Raw genomic sequence first — 18,838 nt, 5'->3', positions numbered from 1 at the left:
GTTGATGATTTTGGATTGAAATCCAACACTTGTATTTTATGCTTTTCTACTTGTCTCACCTTCTAGGGTTCTTTTATAATATAAAATCTATATTTTAAAATTATTTTGGATTGTGTATTTTTTAAGATTTATTATTTTTAAAATCAGTAGATTCACAGGAAGAAAAACATTCAGGAGGCTAGTATAACATTTTCCCAGTTCTCTCACAACAAGCAAAGGACATTGATACCAACTAAGAGCTACTGTAGGTGGCTGCAGTTGCATGTGCACTTGTGTATGCATGTGTGCACACAGGGGTAGCTCATTACCTTGTAGATTCATGTAGCTACCTCAGAGGTCCATATACAGAATTGTGCCACCGCAGCAATCCTTCATATTGTCCTTTGTAGCTGCACCTCTTTCAGTCAATCATTTGATGAGCAATAATGCACTGAGAATATCTTATATATTAAAAATACCTGTTGTACTTTAGAAACAAAGATAGGAAACATTCCTGCTGTCATAAAGCCTATAATCTTTGTCAGCATTGGTTAAGTTTCCAAGAAGCATTGGATGTTGGCTGGTGTTCATTGGCTATAGTTTGGTTTCTGGGCTTTTACTCGTAACTGCAGATGTTCCCAAACTAGTTCCACTCCTCAACTAACCTTTCTTCATATATAGTAGTGAAGAATATTGGGCTAGATCACATGCTATTTGAAGATAGGTTTATAGAAACAGTTTTTCTCTTCATTTTCCTCTAATCTAAGGCATTTTCTAAAGGTGTCTAATAAGACCAGTAAAAAAGCAGCTCAGAGAGATATCAATGACTATAAGCAATCAGAATGTACGCACACAAATCCTGGAGCTATAGATACTTCTGGGCAGGACAGTGTGTAGCACATCTACGGTTCAAGAAAGGAAGAGGCCCACATATTTTTTAAAAGCCAGTTAAGTAAGAAAAACAAAAATAAAACTGCCATTGCTGAAATGACAATACTAAAGATAAAAACTTGGAGCTTGAAATGAAGATAGCTGTGGGTTTTGCCCTCTCAGTCTGAGTAGGAAAGCCTGGTTGTGGAGGCAGGTTGCTGACCCATCCTGTGCACATGTGAAGGAAATGATTTCATAGCTTAGGGATTTCACCACTGCAGAGGGGCAGGGGGCCAATTCCGTTGAAACAAAAGGACAGTAATCACTCTTGCCAGAAAAGCAGTTTAAATCAGAGGCATCTCTTTATAGCTTCAGATACTTTCAGGATGTTTCCCAGTACACTTCAGTGTCTTTTGACAATGGATACAATCCAGACAGGTCACTTCATTTTATTAGAGTGAATTCTAAAGGCAAAGAAGTGACACTTGTTATAACCCTGCCAGGTTTGTTTTACTGTGCAAGTATAACTGAGTGCAGGAATAAAATGGTTCAACTTCAGCCTCAGTTGCCCATCCTACTGATTAATAAATGTTCATCCTAAATATGCTCTAGGTTAAAGTTACTATCTAGTCATTCTCACACCCAAACACATACTATAATATCTGGATAGAGCATTTGTCACATTTGAGTTAAGAGTGGAACTTTAAGCCTTCCCTGACAGCTTGAGTTCCAGGTTAGAGACCGTGTGTATCTAATTGTTTCTAGAAAGTAAGTTTATGATGAGAAAATACTGGATATTAGGTTCATTGTAAACCCACAAAGAATCTCTCTCTCTTCATCTCCCTCTCCCTTTCTCCTTCCCCTTTCCTCTATGCTTCTGGTCCCATAATCACTTCTTTAGTACGTAACATGGTGTGCCTATCTAGCAAATTTTTTCAGATACTGTAATATTTTTTTAACCTTTGCAAGTTCCATTTCTTCTTGTCTATATTTTCTGTTTCTCTCATAATGTACATGGTTTCCTTTAAATATCAAAGAGTAATTGATAAGATAAAAAGGGAGATCTTCCAGATAAATTTATTAGCGTTAACAATATTTTGGGGAACACAATACCACCACAAGTAATAGTTGTTTTAGAGTTATTTATCTGTTTATTCCATAGTCTCTCTCATTTTTAGATCTCTTTCTGGTGATGGTTGATTTTTTTTGGTTATAGGTCACATTTTCCAGTTTCTTTGCATTTTTAGTAGCATTTTGGGATGTTGTACTTAGTAAATACATTGTTCAGCATCTTGATTTTGTTGTTCTCTCTTAAATTGTTGAATTTCTTGGGCAGGAAATTCAGTGATTTGTAGACCAGTTTGATTGTTCTAAGCTTTCTTTTAAAGTTTTTGTAGAGCAGACCAAGAGTAGCCTATACTGTGGGGCTAGCCTAGCCTGTTTCTAAGGGTTGGGCTTTCTGGAGCTTGATAAATGTTACAAGTTTCTCCATCTTGGCAGATCAGATTTTACTCTGTGAGTTCTTGTAGTTATTCATTTAGTGAATCCTTTGAATCCAAGAACTGAATCCAAGAACTACTAAGTTCTTGGAGTTGTATCATGGAATTTCATTGTACATTATAGTATTTAGCCCTGCACTGATTGCCTTTCACACAATATTATTTATTGGGATAGTTTTTAATTGATTTTGTGGGTAGGAAGCAAACTCCATTCCAGGTATACCAATAGGGCTGGCAGAAGACATACTCCCCATATATGCTAAAGTTTAGGAAACAGCTCCTATAGAAAAACTCATTCTTAACAGAATTTCATTGATTCTAAGTTTGAGAGATTACAGTCTGAAATCAAGGTTACAGTAAAGTCCATTACTTCTGAGGAATATAGAGGAAGGATTCTTCTTAGCTTTTAAGTAGCTGTCTTATCTCCTTGTTTCTTCGGTGTTTTTCTTGTGTACCACTTTGTGTCCTAGTATCTCCTTTTATAAGGACATCAATATGTAATGGGCTATAATAATATGTAATTATAGCCCACCTTGATGGCCTTACTTTAATGTGATAAAGATCCTATTTCCCAGTTGGTTGACATTCACCCTATTTGGGAAGAGACAATAAAATAATTTGTGTTGGGGAATACAATTCACCTGTAACAGGGAAACACAGGTTCAAGTGTCAGTCCCTCTGCCATAGAGAGTGGATCATTAGTTAGAGGCCAGACTGGACTACATAGTGAACTGCAGACCAGCCTAGGCTATACAACAAAACCACTTCTCAGAACAAAAAGAACATCTGTGCACACTTAAGACTATGATACATCTTTTCAGCTTCGTGTAATTCACAGATCACCTCTCTATCATGTTATTTGTCTTTTAAAAATAAATTTTATTATGTATATTTTAGTTTCATAACATGATATTATGATAGTGAGATGGTTACCATACTGAGGTATATTACCATATATCTCACAGTTCTTGTCTTTGTGATATGAGTAGCTAAAACCTACTTACTATACAATAACATCCATTACAAAATATTTTTAAATTATAGTCCTCTATAAGTTAAACATTAGATCTCTAGACTTATTCATCTTAAATGTCTTCTACTTTGTATGCTCTGACCTACATCTCCCTGTTTCCTTGTATGCCTTATCCTCATTAACCACCATTTCATCATCTCTGGACATTTGACTTTTAAAAAATAATTCCATATATAAATGGAGTCATATAATGTTTTTCTTTGTATATGGCTTATTTCACCTGACATATTTTCCAAATATACCTGATAAATGCTACACTGCTTCCTTTTTTAAGACTGAATGCCATTCCATTGTGTAGATGTACCACATTTTCTTTAACCATTTGTCCACTGTTAAACAAGTAATTCTGAAATGAATATGGCAGTGCAGACATTTTTACAAGGTGTTGATTTTTGTCTTCTTTTGGTATATATCCAGAAAAGGAATTTCTGGATCATATGGTAGTTCTAGTTTTAACTTTATAGTGGTCATACTAATTTACATTTCCCACTAAGCGTGTACAAGGGTATCCCTTTCTCTCTACCCTCACAAACAATTGCTCTTTCTTTTTAATAGTAGATAACCTAACTGGGGCGAAGTAATGTCCATTTGTTTTAATTTGTGTTTCCCTAATGATTGGTGATGTTGAACATCTTTTTAATACCTCTTAGCCATTTATGTCTTCTTTGTAGAGGTTTCTTTTCAGATCCTTCGCTATTTTCCCCCCCTTAAGACAGAGTCTCACCATGTAGCTCTGAATGACTTGGAACTCACTAAGTAGACCAGGCTGGCCTTGAAATCACAGAGATCCTCCAGTCTCTGTCTCCTGAGTGCCGGAATTAAAAGCATATGTTATCACACCCATCCAGTTTAAGTGGGGTTATTTTTGTCCTGTTACTGAGTTGTAAACATTCCATTTTAAAATTTTTATTGATTTAAAATATTTATTTATTTTTAATTATGTATATGTGTGTAGGGTGTTGTGTACATAAGTGCAGATGCCCTTGGAAACCAGAAGAGGGCTTTCTGGAGAGCCCCTGGAGCTGAGGTTATAAGAGGTAACAGGTATGGGTACTGGGAACAGAATCTGGGTCTTCTTGTAGATCAGTGTGCACTCTTAAACAATGAGTTATCTTTCTAGTCCTAGAAGTTCTTTATAAATTTTAGAAGTTAAATCTAGTCAGTTGGATGTGGTGGTGCAAGCCTTAACTCCCAGCACTCAGGAGACAGATACAGACCGATCTCTGAGTGGGAGACCAACCTGGTCTACAGAGTGAATTTCAGGATAGCTAGGGCTACACAAAGAAACCATGTCTCAAAAACAGCAACAACAAAACCAACAAAATAACAACAACAAAAAACCCAATCTAGCCGGGCGGTGGTGGCGCATGCCTTTAATCCCAGCACTTGGGAGGCAGAGGCAGGCGAATCTTTGTGAGTTCGAGGCCAGCCTGGGCTACCAAGTGAGCTCCAGGAAAGGCGAAAAGCTACACAGAGAAACCCTGTCTCCAAAAAACCAAAAAAAAAAAAAAAAAAAAACCCAATCTAATCAGAAGTGTAGCTTGCAACCTTTTTCACAGTCTCTTTTTCACAGTTGCCATTTAATTTTGTCATTTCCTTTGCTGTACAGAAGGCTTTTCTTCTCCATTATGTGTTGAACCTTGGTCTTTGACCTACTTACTTAGCAAACAGCTCCTAGGACACATTATTTTGGCTTTTGTTCAATCATAGTTCTCAGGCAGACATTTTAAAACCTAGGGAAATTCATGCTGGTAATCTTGAATGATTTAGCATTAAGACTGCATTATATCTTCCTCAAGTTACTTATGTAACTCTTTTTCCTTCCAGCCCTGCTGAACTACTTATGGACGACTTCATGTCTTTTCCTTCTTTGTGTCTTTGTGCATTCTTCTCCCTCTGTATGGCTTTAGTTATAGTGTAGTCACTACTTCTCTTTGGAGCCTTCCCAGACCTTGATCTGACAGAAGTCTTTCTTTTGTGTGTTCCCTTAGCATCTTGGTTATCTTTTATTACAACACTTGTCTCATTGACTGCAATTATCTGATTATCCATCTGCCCACTTCCCCTGCCACCCACACGACTGGGAATGGCATGATATGTGACTTGCTCATCTTGACTTCTCCAATATCTGCACAGTATCTAGCATATTAGTAGATCAACTGGTACTTTTTGAATCAATGAATTATAAACTTGTCTGTGTCATCTCCCTTCTGTGTTAAAAACACTTAACATGAAACTTGCTTCTGTGCTCATTTTGATTTCCTCTTTTGGAACCATTTTTTAAAGAAGTAAAACAAAGTTCCTCTTCACATTTCCTCACCAAAGTGGCCTATGGAAAGTTTGGGGTACTCCAGGCCTTCCGTGGAAGCTTTCCTTAGCAGGCATGCATGATATCACCCTGTTCTTTGTCCCTGTTAATCCCAAAGTTGGTTTCCCACCTCCTGTGTTCTATACCCCAAAGCAAGGTGAATTCCTCTCCTTGTTAATGACCCACTTCCATCCAGTTTTCTTGTTTCCAGCCATGATTTCTTGTTATTGTTATTGTTTTTTGAGACTGTGTCTCAATTTGTAGTCCAGCTGAACTGGAACTCACTTTGTAGGGTAAGATAGCCTTGAACTCATGGAGTCCCACCAGCTTCTGGCTCCCAAGTTCTAAGATTAAAGTATACATTACCAATCCTGGAAATGCCGAGTTTTTGCAACAGGCATTTGAGTCATTAATTTTTCTCTTTCTCCTAGATCATTCCTGTAAGCATACATTCATGCTGTTATTTCTCCTTAAAAACAATCATACTGCTTCCATCTTCTAAGAGTCAAGTTGACATAAAACTGTCCAACACACACACACACACACACACACACACATACACACACACACACACACACACACTTATTTTATTTAATGTGTGCAAAAGTTTTGACTGCATGTATGTCTGTGCATCACATGCATGCCTGGTGCCCATGAAATCAGAAGAGGACATCAGAACCCCTGAAACTGGAGTTACAGGTGGTTGTGAGCTGCTATGTGGATGATGGGAACTGAACCCAGGTTCTCTACAAGAGCAGGAAGTGCTGTTAAACACTGAGCAGCCAGATCAATCCACAGCCCCTTAAATCAATAATTTGAGGTCATCTTTAGCTACACAGTGAATTTGAGTCTATCATGGCCTCTATGAGACCACCTCTCTCTCCAAAAATAAAAAGTGTTACTTTAGAATGGCAGTTTTTCTTTTCTTGCTGCCCTTGTCCTCCTATAAGGTTCTTGTCAGAGCTTGAGAAACACGAACAATTGGTCTAATAACTTCATGTCAAATTTCCTATACAGGCTTGGCGCAAGCGCTGGTTTGTCCTCCGACGGGGCCGCATGAGTGGCAATCCTGATGTCTTAGAGTACTACCGCAACAAGCACTCCAGCAAGCCTATCCGTGTGATAGATCTCAGCGAATGCACTGTGTGGAAGCATGCAGGCCCTGGCTTCGTTAGGAAGGAATTTCAGAACAATTTTGTGTTCATTGTCAAGACTACTTCCCGTACATTCTACCTAGTAGCCAAGACTGAGGAAGAAATGCAGGTGTGGGTACACAGCATCAGTCAAGTCTGCAATCTCAATCAACTGGAAGATGGTGCAGGTAAGAGCAGGGTTGGAACTCTTATGAACAAAGGGATTGTCCAAGGTGCTTTGCTGGTGCTGGAAAGCTGCTGCAAATAAGTGATGCCTGCCTCTGTGAAGGTATTTTGGCAATCTAATGTATATTACAAGAGCTAATCCCACTAAACTCAATACAACACTGGAAAACACTGTCTTTTGCTTAGTAGTAGGACTCAAGTCCAAATGTGGAAAGGCAAAAATCTGCCCATACACGTAACATTGGAGATCTCTGCTGGTAAACAACCTGGAAGTTGACTCTGGGTCACTTTGGAGCATTGGGAGCAGTTAATTCAATCCTTTCCTCCTCCTTTCCCCTTTTCTTCCTCCTCCTCCTAATTCCACTCTCTCTCTTTCTCCAGCTCCTTCCCTCCCTCCTCTTTCACCCTGTTTCCACATACTACCATTCCCATGTAATATACAAGATGGTTATAACTTAGGGTTATAATTTACTTCCTTTTGTAGATTTTATTTTTGAGCCTGTAGTAGTAAAGGTTCTTTTAAGTAATAAAACTAATATAGTGGTGTGTGTGTGTTTGTGTGTGTGTGTGTGTGTGTTGTGTGTGTGTGTGTGTGTGTGTGTGTTTATTACAGTGACTTGTAAGTGTGGTCTGGCTAGTCCAGCAATAGCTGTCTCCTGATGGAAAGGCCAAGAATCATATAGTTGTTCTATCCATGAGGATGTATGTCACAGTTGGTCTTCAGTCTACATTGGAATCCTTAAAAAGTAGGTTCTAATACCAGCAAAGGAATGCCTCAGTAGCAGGATAGATGAACTTGCCAGCAAGAGAGAGGGCAAGCAGGCAAAAAGCAAAAGCTTTCTCTTTCCATGTACTTTTATGTGGGCTGCTACCAGAAGGTATGGCCAAGATTTAGGTTGTTCCATCTCACCTCAAATGATCAAATCAAGAAAATCCTTCACAGGCTTACTCAGCCACTTGAGCTTTAGTTGATTCCAGATGTAGTCAAGTTGACAACCAAGATTAGCAATCACGGTGCCCTAGTATTATTTCACCATATTCTGACATTTAGAATAGGGAATTTTGAATCTGATTTTTTTTAGCCTCTTTGTTTAGTAGAAAAAAATTGTATCCCTAATATTGGCACATACTTCAACATTTCAATAACTCCTTAACTCTTTTTTGTCATCTACCATGGAAATATCCACATTCTAACACCAGGTGGCAATGGGGAGTCAGGGTTACATCTCTAAGGCAAAACATGCATGTGTGCTTCCTTTTCTTTTCATGAGCCAGCAAAGCTTATTAAGTGATACTATTTAGTAACATTGCTGAGCTTTGAAAGCACTCAAATAAAAGGAAATGAAGTGACAGCAAGTACTTTATCTTTGGTACAACAGAGAGAGCTTGCAAAGTTGCAGTATATCCATCATGCCTAGAGCCTGACATCAAGCAAACCCAGCAGAGCCTCTCTGACCAACTCTTCCAGTGGTGCTTGATGCTGGCCCTCCACTATCCTATTCTCTACCTTCAGCTAAACTTTTTTTTAACTTTCTTTTTATTTATTCGTTATGTCTTTCACATCATGTATCTTGATCCCATTCATTTCCTGCCCCTTCATATCTGCCCTCTGTCCTTGCAGCTCCCCCCAAATAAATTAAAATAAAATTTAAGAGAAAAAAAGGAAATATCTCATCAAGGAAGCTGTATGGTGACACAGTGAGTCATGCAGTAAACCCTTTTTATCCATATAGCTTTACTTGTAAGTGTTCGTTACAAAGAGTCATTGGTCTGGTTTGAGACCTCTGGTTTCTGCTACACTATACATACTGGGCCCTCACTTCTCTTAGATATCCTGTTGCTGCCCTGTGTTGTGGAGATCCTGAAGCTTTTGAGTCTTCAAGACTGTCCCCTTCACATGTTCCAGCAGATCACAGATGGGGTGGATGTAGTCCTGGTTCTGGGCCTTGGTAGTTGCAGGATTTGTCAGCGCACCAGCTTTCCCTGTCCTCACCACCAGGGTGAACTCTCTAGCATTGCCCTGGCTAGTTCACCCTTTGCAGCAATGAGCAAGGGGTGGGGCCAGTTCTCCTGCTTTCTTGCCCTCAGGGTAGTCTCTCCTACACCTATACCTTCAGGGCCAGCTCTACAGTGTTGCCACTCTTCCAAGTGCTGCAGCTGATGAAGGACTCGGACAGCTCTCCCACTCTTATGACCTCAGGGCCAGCTCTCCCACCTGCCACAGGCAGTGATGGGGGAAGGGGGCATCTCTCCCCCACCCACACCACCATATGGCAGATGAGGGGCAGGGCTAGGTCTCCCATGCTCACGTTCTTGGGCCAGTTCACCCATATCTCCTTGTCAATAGGGTTAGCTCTACTGTGTTGCCAGCCGAGGTTCAGGGCCCGCTTTCCCGAATGCTGCAGCTGGTAAGGGTCAGCTCCCCCACCCACCACAGGTGGCAGGGGTGGGGGGGCAGGGTTCAGCCAAACTTTTACATCTATATTTTTTCATGCACACTATTATGTGTCTCCTCTTGCTTTTTTCATATAGCAGTTGTCCCAAAACATATGTATGTAATATATTTCCCAGTGACTCAAAAGGAAAAGGAATAAAGAACCAGGAAGTAATTAGAAAACCCTGCTTGGGTGGTGGTGGCACATGCCTTTAATCCCAGCACTTGGGAGGCAGAGGCAGGCAGATCTCTGTGAGTTCAAGGCCAGCCTAGTCTCCAAAGTCTCCAAAGTGAGTTCCAGGAAAGGCGCAAAGCTACACAGAGAAACTCTGTCTCAAAAAACCAAAAAAAAAAAAAAAAAAAAAGAATGAAAGAAAAGAAAACCCTGCCCTGTTGTGAATTTGGAAGAAAGAAAGAAACTTCCCCACAACTCCTTTTATTCCCTCCACTTTTAGGAAAATGTAAAGGTCAAGTCCCTTTCATCTGAAATCCATGTTATAAAGGCTTTCTTTCAGCTTTCCATGTGCAACAGCCCCCTTTATTTACAGGTGTTTGATTTCAAAATCTCTAGTAGATGCCTGAAGCCTTCAACAGTGCCAAACTCTATTTTTGATGGTATATCATTTTTCTCTATGTGTATACACACAAATTTAATGCCTTTCCATCTTACATAAGTGTTTATCATACATTATGACTGTCACCAGAAACTTTTTCAGTTTGAAGTAGAACAGCAAAATAAATAAATATTTCTTTTATCTTCACAATTGTATGAATAGAAGGCTCATTCTTTTTTTTTATTTATTTTACAATACTATTCAGTTCTACATAATAGCCATAGATTCCCTTGTTCTCCCCCTTCCTGCCCCCTCCCCTTCCTCCCAGCCCACCCCCCATTCCCACCTCCTCTAGATCAAGGTCTCCCCCGAGGACTGGGATCGACCTGATAGACTCAGTCCAGGCAGGTCCAGTTCCCCCACTCCCAGATTGAGCCAAGTGTCCCTGCATAAGTCCCAGGTTTCAAACAGCCAACTCATGCAACGAGCCCAGGACCTGGTACCACTGCCTAGATGCCTCCCAAACAGATCAAGCCAATCGACTGTCTCACCTATTCAGAGGGCCTGATCCAGTTGGGGACCCCTCAGCCTTTGGTTCATAGTTCATGTGTTTCCATTCATTTGGTTATTTGTCCCTGTGCTTTATCCAACCTTGGCTTCAACAATTCTCGCTCATATAAACCCTCCTCTTTCTCACTAATTAGACTCCCAGCGCTCCACCAGGGGCCTAGCCATGGATGTCTGCATCCAGATTCCTCAGTCCTTGGATGGGGTTTATGGCACAACTATCAGGGTGTTTGGCCATCCCATCACCAGAGTACGTCAGTCCCGGCTGTCTCTCGACCATTGTAGAAGGCTCATTCTTATGTCAATCTTGCAAAATTAGTATAAGATTTTTTTCTTATTAAGTGAAAATATGTCACTTGTTTGTACTAACAGAAGCACTTTACAACTTTTATTTTACATAATTCAATTACTGAGATCATTATTCTTTTTTTTAATTTTTATTTATTTTATTTTACAATACCATTCAGTTCTACATATCAGCCATGGGTTCCCCTATTCTCCCCCCTCCCACTCCCTCCACTTACCCCCAGCCTATCCCCTCATTCCCGCCTTCACCAGGGCAAATCCTCCCCCGAGGACTGCGATCAACCTGGTAGACTCAGACCAAGCAGGTCCAGTCCCTTCCTCACAGACTGAGCCAAGTGTCCCTGCATAAGTTCCAGGTTTCAAACAGCCAACTCATGCAATGAGCACAGGACTTGGTCCCACTGCCTAGATGCCTCCCAAACTGATCAAGCCAATCAACTGTCACACCTGTTCAGAGGGCCTGATCCAGCTGGGGGCCCCTCAGCTTTGGTTCATAGTTCATGTGTTTCCATTCATTTGGCTATTTTTTTTTCAATAATTGAGTAAAACCGAAATTTATTATAAGCCACAGTCGTCCTAGGGACCTCCATGCTATATATATAGCCTCCATGGTTCTATGGGTTATGGTATGATTGTTCTTTATTTTATATCTAGAATCCACTTATGAGTGAGTACATACCATGACTGTCTTTCTGGGTTTGGGTTACCTCACTCAGGATGATTTTTTTCTAGTTCCATCCATTTGTCTGCAAATTTCATGCTTTCATTGTTTTTCTCTGCTGAGTAGTACTCCATTGTGCATATGTACCACATTTTTTTTCATTCATTCTTCCGTTGATGGGCATCTAGGTTGTTTCCAGGTTCTGGCTATTACAAATAGTGCTTCTATGAACATAGCTGAGCATGTATCTTTATGGTCTGAATCAGCATTCCTTGGGTATATGCCCAAGAGTGGGATGGCTGGGTCTTGAGGTAGTTCGATTCCTAATTTTCTGAGAAAACGCCATACTGATTTCCACAGTGGTTGTACAAGTTTACATTCCCACCAACAGTGAAGGAGTGTTCCCTTTGCTCCACATCCTCTCCAACATTGACTGTCATTGGTGTTTTTCATTGTAGCCATTCTGACAGGTGTAAGGTGGTATCTCAGAGTCGTTTTGATTTGCATTTCTCTGATGATTAAGGATGTTGAGCATTTCTTTAAATGTCTTTCAGCCATTTGTGTTTCTTGTTTTGTGAATTCTCTGTTTAGCTCTTTAGCCCATTTTTTAATTGGACTGTTCAGTATTTTGATGTCTAGTTTCTTGAGTTCTTTATATAATGTGGAGATCAATCCTCTGTCAGATGTGGGGTTGGTGAAGGAGATCATTATTCTTACACATTAAGGCTAATATTAAGAAAAAAATACTTAAAAACAATAACTGTTGGTGCCATGACAACTAACTTGATAACAAAGAGGCTGCTAAGTGCCTGATGGGCACAATAGTGTAGATTGTGCATATGCTGGACAAAGAGAGGATTAAAATTCTAGGCAGCACACAGTTCATGGCACAAGAATTTATCAAACTATACATAATGCCTTACAATTTAAAACTTATGGCTTCTAGGATTGGAGAGATGGCTCAGTGGTGAAAAGTGCATACTGCTCTGGCAGAAGACCTAGGTTTGATTCTCATAACCCACATTAGGCAACTCGCAACTTCCTGTAACTCCAGATCCAAGAGGTCCAAAGCTCTCTTCTGGCCTTCACAGTCACTGCATACACACACACACACACACACACACACACACACACACACACACACACACACTTTTTAAAAAAAAACATAGTACTTCCTTATTTCTGAAAATTCCATTTCATATTTTCAGACCAAGGTTAATTTTAGATAAATAAAAGCACAGAAAGGGAAAGTGCAATAAGATGGAACAACTGTATGGTATTTACTTCTGTTTCGGGCAGTCGCAGTCTAGTCAACATTGCATCTTCCCTATGAATTTGTCTTAACCCATACTGACTCTGCCAGATATGCTGTTGTCACCTCTACTTTACAGTAGAGGACACTTGAAGAAAATAGATGATAACTAGAACCTGGACATGATCCCAGGAAGTTCAGGGTCACTCTGACTGAGGAACCCTGTATCAAAAACTTGGTTCCAAGAAAAAATAAAAGCAAGCTTTTCATTGGCTTTTTATGATCTGGAGTTCCTATTAGTTCTTAATCCTGATTAAATTTTGAGCCCTGTTCTTAGGCTTTGGTGAGAATGTTAGTGTCCCTGAGAAACATGTGATACCCAGCCATAACAACACACTGTTCCTTTGTTTCTCCTTATATAAAACAATTATTAACAACATTCCATTTATGTGTTGCTTATGTGACTCCTCTGGTATAAGTGTAAACTCAAGTAAAGGCAGAGTCTTTGTTTCTGCTACATTGCCAGAGTTAAAAAGGTTCCAGTCACATATGTAGATGTACTACTAGGTATTCTATATAAACATGAATATACACACACTTAATATAAGTATTTATGCACACATAATATGTTAGACTTGTTGATGAAGTGACAAAAACAAAGGGGGACAGATTTATTTTGCCTAGTGCTTTCAGTCCGTGATTGCTTGGTTCCTTTGTTTGTAGACCTATTGCTATGGGCCTGTTGTGAGGCAGAAGATGATAGCCACAAGAATATATGTTCATCACAGTTACTCACCTCACAGTAGCCAGAAACAAGGGGAATGAATGTTTATACTTGTGGGCTTCTTTCTTCTTCTTTTTGTTCCATCCAGGACCCTAATTCATTGGGTGGTATACACATTTCTCTCCCCTTAACCATTTGTGAAATTTCCTATACTCAGAACTGTACCTGAATAACCTTTTAGTCATTTTTCAATCCAGTCAAGTTGATAAGATTAATCATCACAAGTCTCCCCTTTGTCTATCTGGTACCTTATCAAGTATCCTTAAACCATATTCAAACTCAAAATAAAGACGGTAACATGATCATAATTCTACATAACATGCTATAACTATCCTGTGTACAACTGAAAACACTCATTCTTTTCTCAAAGTGTCAACAGATTCGACATTGCTCAAATACAAAGACTTATATGGAAACTGGAGGCAATCTCTTGTCTGTGAATCCCTATTAAAAAATCAAGAAATAATTTACATACTCCCAACATAAGATGGCACAGAGTAAACACTCACATTCCAAAAGGCAGGATGGGGTAAAAGAAAGGAGGGACAGGACCCAAGCAAATTCAAAACCCAGCAGGTAAAGTATTAAATCCTAGAGCTCCATGTCCATCTCCTGGAGCATAGTGTACTATGATGTGAGCTCCTCAGGTTTTGGAGAGCCATGCCCCTCTAGCTTTGTCAGCTACAGCCCATGTGGTTTCCTCCCTAGGTTGGCTCTACTTCCTCCCAGTGCCTTTCTTTTTATATTAATTTATTTTTATGTGCATTGGTATTTTGCCTGCATATAGTCTGTGTGAGGGAGGGTATCATGTCCCCTGGAACTAGAGTTACAGACAGTTGTGAGCTGCCATGTGGGTGCTGGGAATTGAACTGGGGTCTCTAGAAAAGCAGTCAGTGCTCTTAACTGCTGAGCCACCTCTCCAGGCTCCATAGTGCTTTTCTTTAGAAGATGTTCCATGTTCCTGACATTTCCAGCTTCTTGTGTTCTCCTTTGTATCTTCAGTTTCATTATTACAGCTTTATACATTGTCCTCTCATGGGCTCCTCCCAAAGAATCTAACCCTGATGCACATTGTCTGGTTTCTCAGGCTTTCCTTTGAAATTAGATAGACACCTCCAAGACCCTAAGACTTAGATTTAGTATCCTTGTAAAACCAGCATCTTGTGAATGATGCTAGTGTCCACCATCAGTTCATGGTGGTAGCTAGTCCTTCTTGAAACATATCTGTAGCAATATTCAAATACCTGGGCAACTGAACTTGGATAGCCTTGTGTGAGCAAGGAATCCTGTGAATAGCATTCTTCCTCTCAAGGGAAAGTCTTTCAAATGAGTTTATACCTTAACATTTTTAGACCTGTAATGGTTGGGTTACAATGATTTTTGAGGTATCATCAAGACATCTTTCCTATTTTCCTGGTGCAAAGTGCTTAACATCATTGTTGTTGTTGTTGTCATTGCTACAAATTTTGAGATTGGGACCAGGTCCTTGGTCATGGTAAGCATGTACTCCATCACTGAGCTACATACCTTCCATCTAACTTCTTTTTAATGATGTCAATCTTGTTAAAAACCATGACTTCTTTAGTTACAACTTCATATGTATTTTTCAAGCCAAACTGAAGTTTTTTTTTTTTTTTAAGTCTTTGAATTCTGAGGATAGAGAGATGGCTCAGCACTTAAGAGCACTGGCTGCTCTTATAGAGAACCTGGGTTTATTCCTAGCACCCCCATGGCAGCTCACAACAATCTGTAACTACAGTTCCAGGGGGATTTGATGTCCTCTTCTGGCCTTCTTGAGCACTGCACACATGCGGTGCACAGACATACATGTAGACAAAACACATGTATACTAAAATAAAATTAAAAAATAAAATGAAATAAAAAAATCAGTTCTTGCATTTTGCTTTTTGTTCTCTGATTCTCACTGTAAATGTGACTAAAATCAGCTAGCAACCCTGTAGAACAGAATGAAACTTGTGTTCCACAAGGTCTCAGGGCATGACAGAATGCAGTAATGTTCTTTTCTACTATGCAACATGAACTTCCTCTAATTCTATCCCCCAGAAGAATCTGCATTCTCTTGTGATACCTCAAGAGTACAGTCTTTTCTGTCTGGACTCTTACAACATTCTTATTTTCTAAATTCTTACTAGAGTCATCATGAAGTTCTGCTTACAGAATTCCAGATCTTCTCTAGCTCAGCTCTCAAAATTTCCAAATTCTTCCTGTAAACCAGTTCTAGAAGCATCTGAATCACATATTTAGGAGTAATTCCAGCAACATCCCCACCTCTAGCGCCAATTTTCTGTGTTAGATTTTTGTTGCTATGGCAAATACATGAGAGAGAGAAGTTGAAAGTAGAAATCTTCATATTTTACTCACCATTTCAAACGTTTCAAACTGTGGTCAACTGGCTCCATTACATTACTTTGGGTCTGAGGTAAAACAGAATATTATAGTAGTAGAAGAGTTTAGCAGAGGCTGCTTGTCTTATTATAGACAGGAAGGAGGTGGGGGCAGGATAGAATACAGCCCCCAAAACATGCCTCCCTAGTGACCTCTTTCCTCCAAGGAGGTCTACCTCCAAAAGTTTCTACAACCTCCAAATAATACCATCAAATTATCAATCCTTCAGTAGATTAATTCATTCTTAAATGGGAATCTACATGATTCAGTCACTTTTCAATGATTAGATTCACTACTCAGTATCAGAGCCTTTAATACATGAGCCTTTTGGGAGGGGGAGACATCATATCCAAATCATGATATTTATATGCCTGAATGCATATGTAAGTATATACATATAGATTTATTATGCATAAATTAAATACATATGCACAGATACATGATATTTGTTGAGTGAATAAACAATGATTCAAGGCTGTTGCTGAGGACTGTTAAGCTGTGTGTAGACTATTGAACTGCAGGTTTTGAGACCAAGAATGCTTATTTTTTTTTTTTTTTTCTCTTAATTGATTCAACACTTCACTCTTGGAACACTGGTCTCCTTTCCCAGACATTGTTTATAGCTTGAGGAAATGGTTGCCTCTACCAGTACAAACACCAGCTGTGATTTCCATCTTCTATTTGGTTCTTGGATACTGTTTGAGAAACTTTGATGGAGTGTTACAGCCATTCTTAAAACACTAACCTGGGAAATGATTTTTCCAGCAGATTCTGTGGAGAGTCTCTCTCACATGCCCTCCTCCCTCCAGCCATCCCCTGCCAGTTCACTTCATACTGCTCATGTTGCCAACTCTGCCTTGCCAAAAGATGAGCCAAACACTAATGCTGTAGCCACTGAGGAAACCAGAAGTGAGTCAGAGTTTCTCTTCCTTCCTGATTATCTGATCCTGTCCAACTGTGAGACTGGAAAACTGCACCATGCCAGGTATGCTTACTTTGGGGACTAAGTTGGACCTTCTAGAATGTTCTACTCTGTTCACAGAACTCACACTGCCTTCTGCAGAGTCTGTCTCTGAAATGTGCTCAAAGAACATAGCCAAATAAGTCTGTTTAGCAACAATGTTTTCTAGTGGGTGGGTATACTCTCATCTCTTTCTTACTGCTAATGATGAAGGGAGATCATTATCAATATCACTATTAAAGATGAAGTAGTATACTAAATAAAATGAGCCAGGGGTTTCAGTATTGTGGCTTTCATTTCTCACCTCACATTTCATACTCATCTGATGCTTTATAGGATGAAAAAAAATAGCAGATATTTTTTCTTCACTGAGGAGTTGGTGTAACTGTGGGTTGTAAAAAGAATAAGTCTCTACAAGTAGAAAAAGGGTGACATATGACAACTTAGAATGAAGTACATTGTGGATTTTGTGTGTGGATGTCTATATATCATTCCAATTTATATGCTTTTCTTCAGTCTTCCCACCAGATGTGATAGTTGGTCAAATTCGGACCGTTCATTGGAACAGACTTCATTTGATGATGTTTTTCTTGATGGTCTGCAGCCATTTACCTCTAATAATTTGGTTCACCCCCTGCGCCATGGGAATGGATCTCAGGATGTGCCTTCCACAAGGCCCCAGGCTGCTCTAATCTGGAACAGAGAAATCAATGTCCCATCCAGGAACCACATGTCTTCTTCACCATTTTTGGAATCTTCCTTAAATCCCACAATTCATGTAGAAAAAAAGCAAGTTTCCTTACCCAGTGGGGCAAAAGAACTAAACATTATGTCCAACACTCCACCTCCTCGTCCTCCTAAGCCAAGTTATCTCTCTGAACGGCGCCAAGAAGATCAGTTCCTGTTGACTGGGTGCAGCAGTAGCAAGAAGCCAGGGTACACTATGGTGCCAAGAAGAATCTCTCTCTCTGGTTTAGACCATGTAGGGTCATGGAAAGGTAAGTGTTGGGTGTTAAGATTCAGGTACATAATTATGGGCAAGGACTGTCCTTCACAACTCTTTATCACACCTTGTGTCCACATGGTAGCATTCATTGGTCAAACCAATCCAGTCTCCTAATGAGGCTGAATGTACAATGAGAACACACAGAACTCTCCTGGTTCTAGGTACCTCCACCCCTCATTTGAGCTTGGCCACCAGGGAAGATTCTTAGGTTGCTAAAGATACTGTAAAAGGATGGAGTCTCTGTCCATTGTGAGTCCTTGCCCAACTGGTAAACTCTTCATCTGAGATTGAGCTGCTGAGTTTTGTTTGGAGTCACTTGAAGACATACTTAATACTGAAGGTCATGTGGTTTTGCTTTCACTGGATTCCATTCTCTTCTTCGCTTCTCACCTGCATAATGATCTTGGAGACTGTAGATCATAGCTCCTTGTATTTCTTATCAATTTTGTTAGTCTCATTCAGCATCCCAATTCACAAGTTCTTCCTAGATCCTAACTGGCATATTTAATTCTCACCTAGCTTCATCAATTCTGGTCTACTGACATACCCTTCAGTGTGAATAACTTGCAGTTTTCCATATAGTGCCATTTTCTACCACTCTCTGCCCTTCCACTCCAGCTCTCTGCGACCTTCAAAAGCTGCTCAACACAAGTCCATACAAATATCCTCACTGTGGCTTTTTAGTAAACTCTTTACTGCTTTTTTGGGCAGTCTCATATTTTGCCGTGAGTTCATCAGCCTAAGCATCTTATTCCTTTCTCTCATGCCTATGGATCTCAGACAGATTAAAAAAAATATCTCTCTCTCCCTCCACCCAAATACAATCACACACTATTACTTACTAAGACTATATATCAAAAGAATTAGTCAAAGTGTAAAGAAGGCAAATTGGCTTTCAA

At 39.8% G+C, this 18,838-nt stretch overlaps 1 protein-coding gene across 3 annotated transcripts in view; it reads left to right on the top strand.

The window, feature by feature from the left end:
- The window catches only part of Gab3 (GRB2 associated binding protein 3), a 110,151-nt gene that overhangs the window by 55,332 nt on the left and 35,981 nt on the right, over positions 1-18,838 (top strand). For 2 of the 3 annotated variants that reach the window (XM_037199369.1, XM_028888575.2), the window contains exons 2-4: positions 6,707-7,010; positions 16,738-16,957; positions 17,450-17,931. In XM_037199369.1, coding sequence (XP_037055264.1) covers positions 6,707-7,010; positions 16,738-16,957; positions 17,450-17,931 — 1,006 coding nt within the window. The remainder of the gene's footprint in view (positions 1-6,706; positions 7,011-16,737; positions 16,958-17,449; positions 17,932-18,838) is intronic. The other variant, XM_028888576.2, reaches the window with a different exon arrangement.

Source organism: Peromyscus leucopus, chromosome X (genome assembly GCF_004664715.2).
Source record: "Peromyscus leucopus breed LL Stock chromosome X, UCI_PerLeu_2.1, whole genome shotgun sequence".
Taxonomy (NCBI): domain Eukaryota; kingdom Metazoa; phylum Chordata; class Mammalia; order Rodentia; family Cricetidae; genus Peromyscus; species Peromyscus leucopus.
The sequence above is the reverse complement of the archived record's forward strand: the minus strand, read 5'-3'. Positions and strand labels throughout refer to the sequence as shown.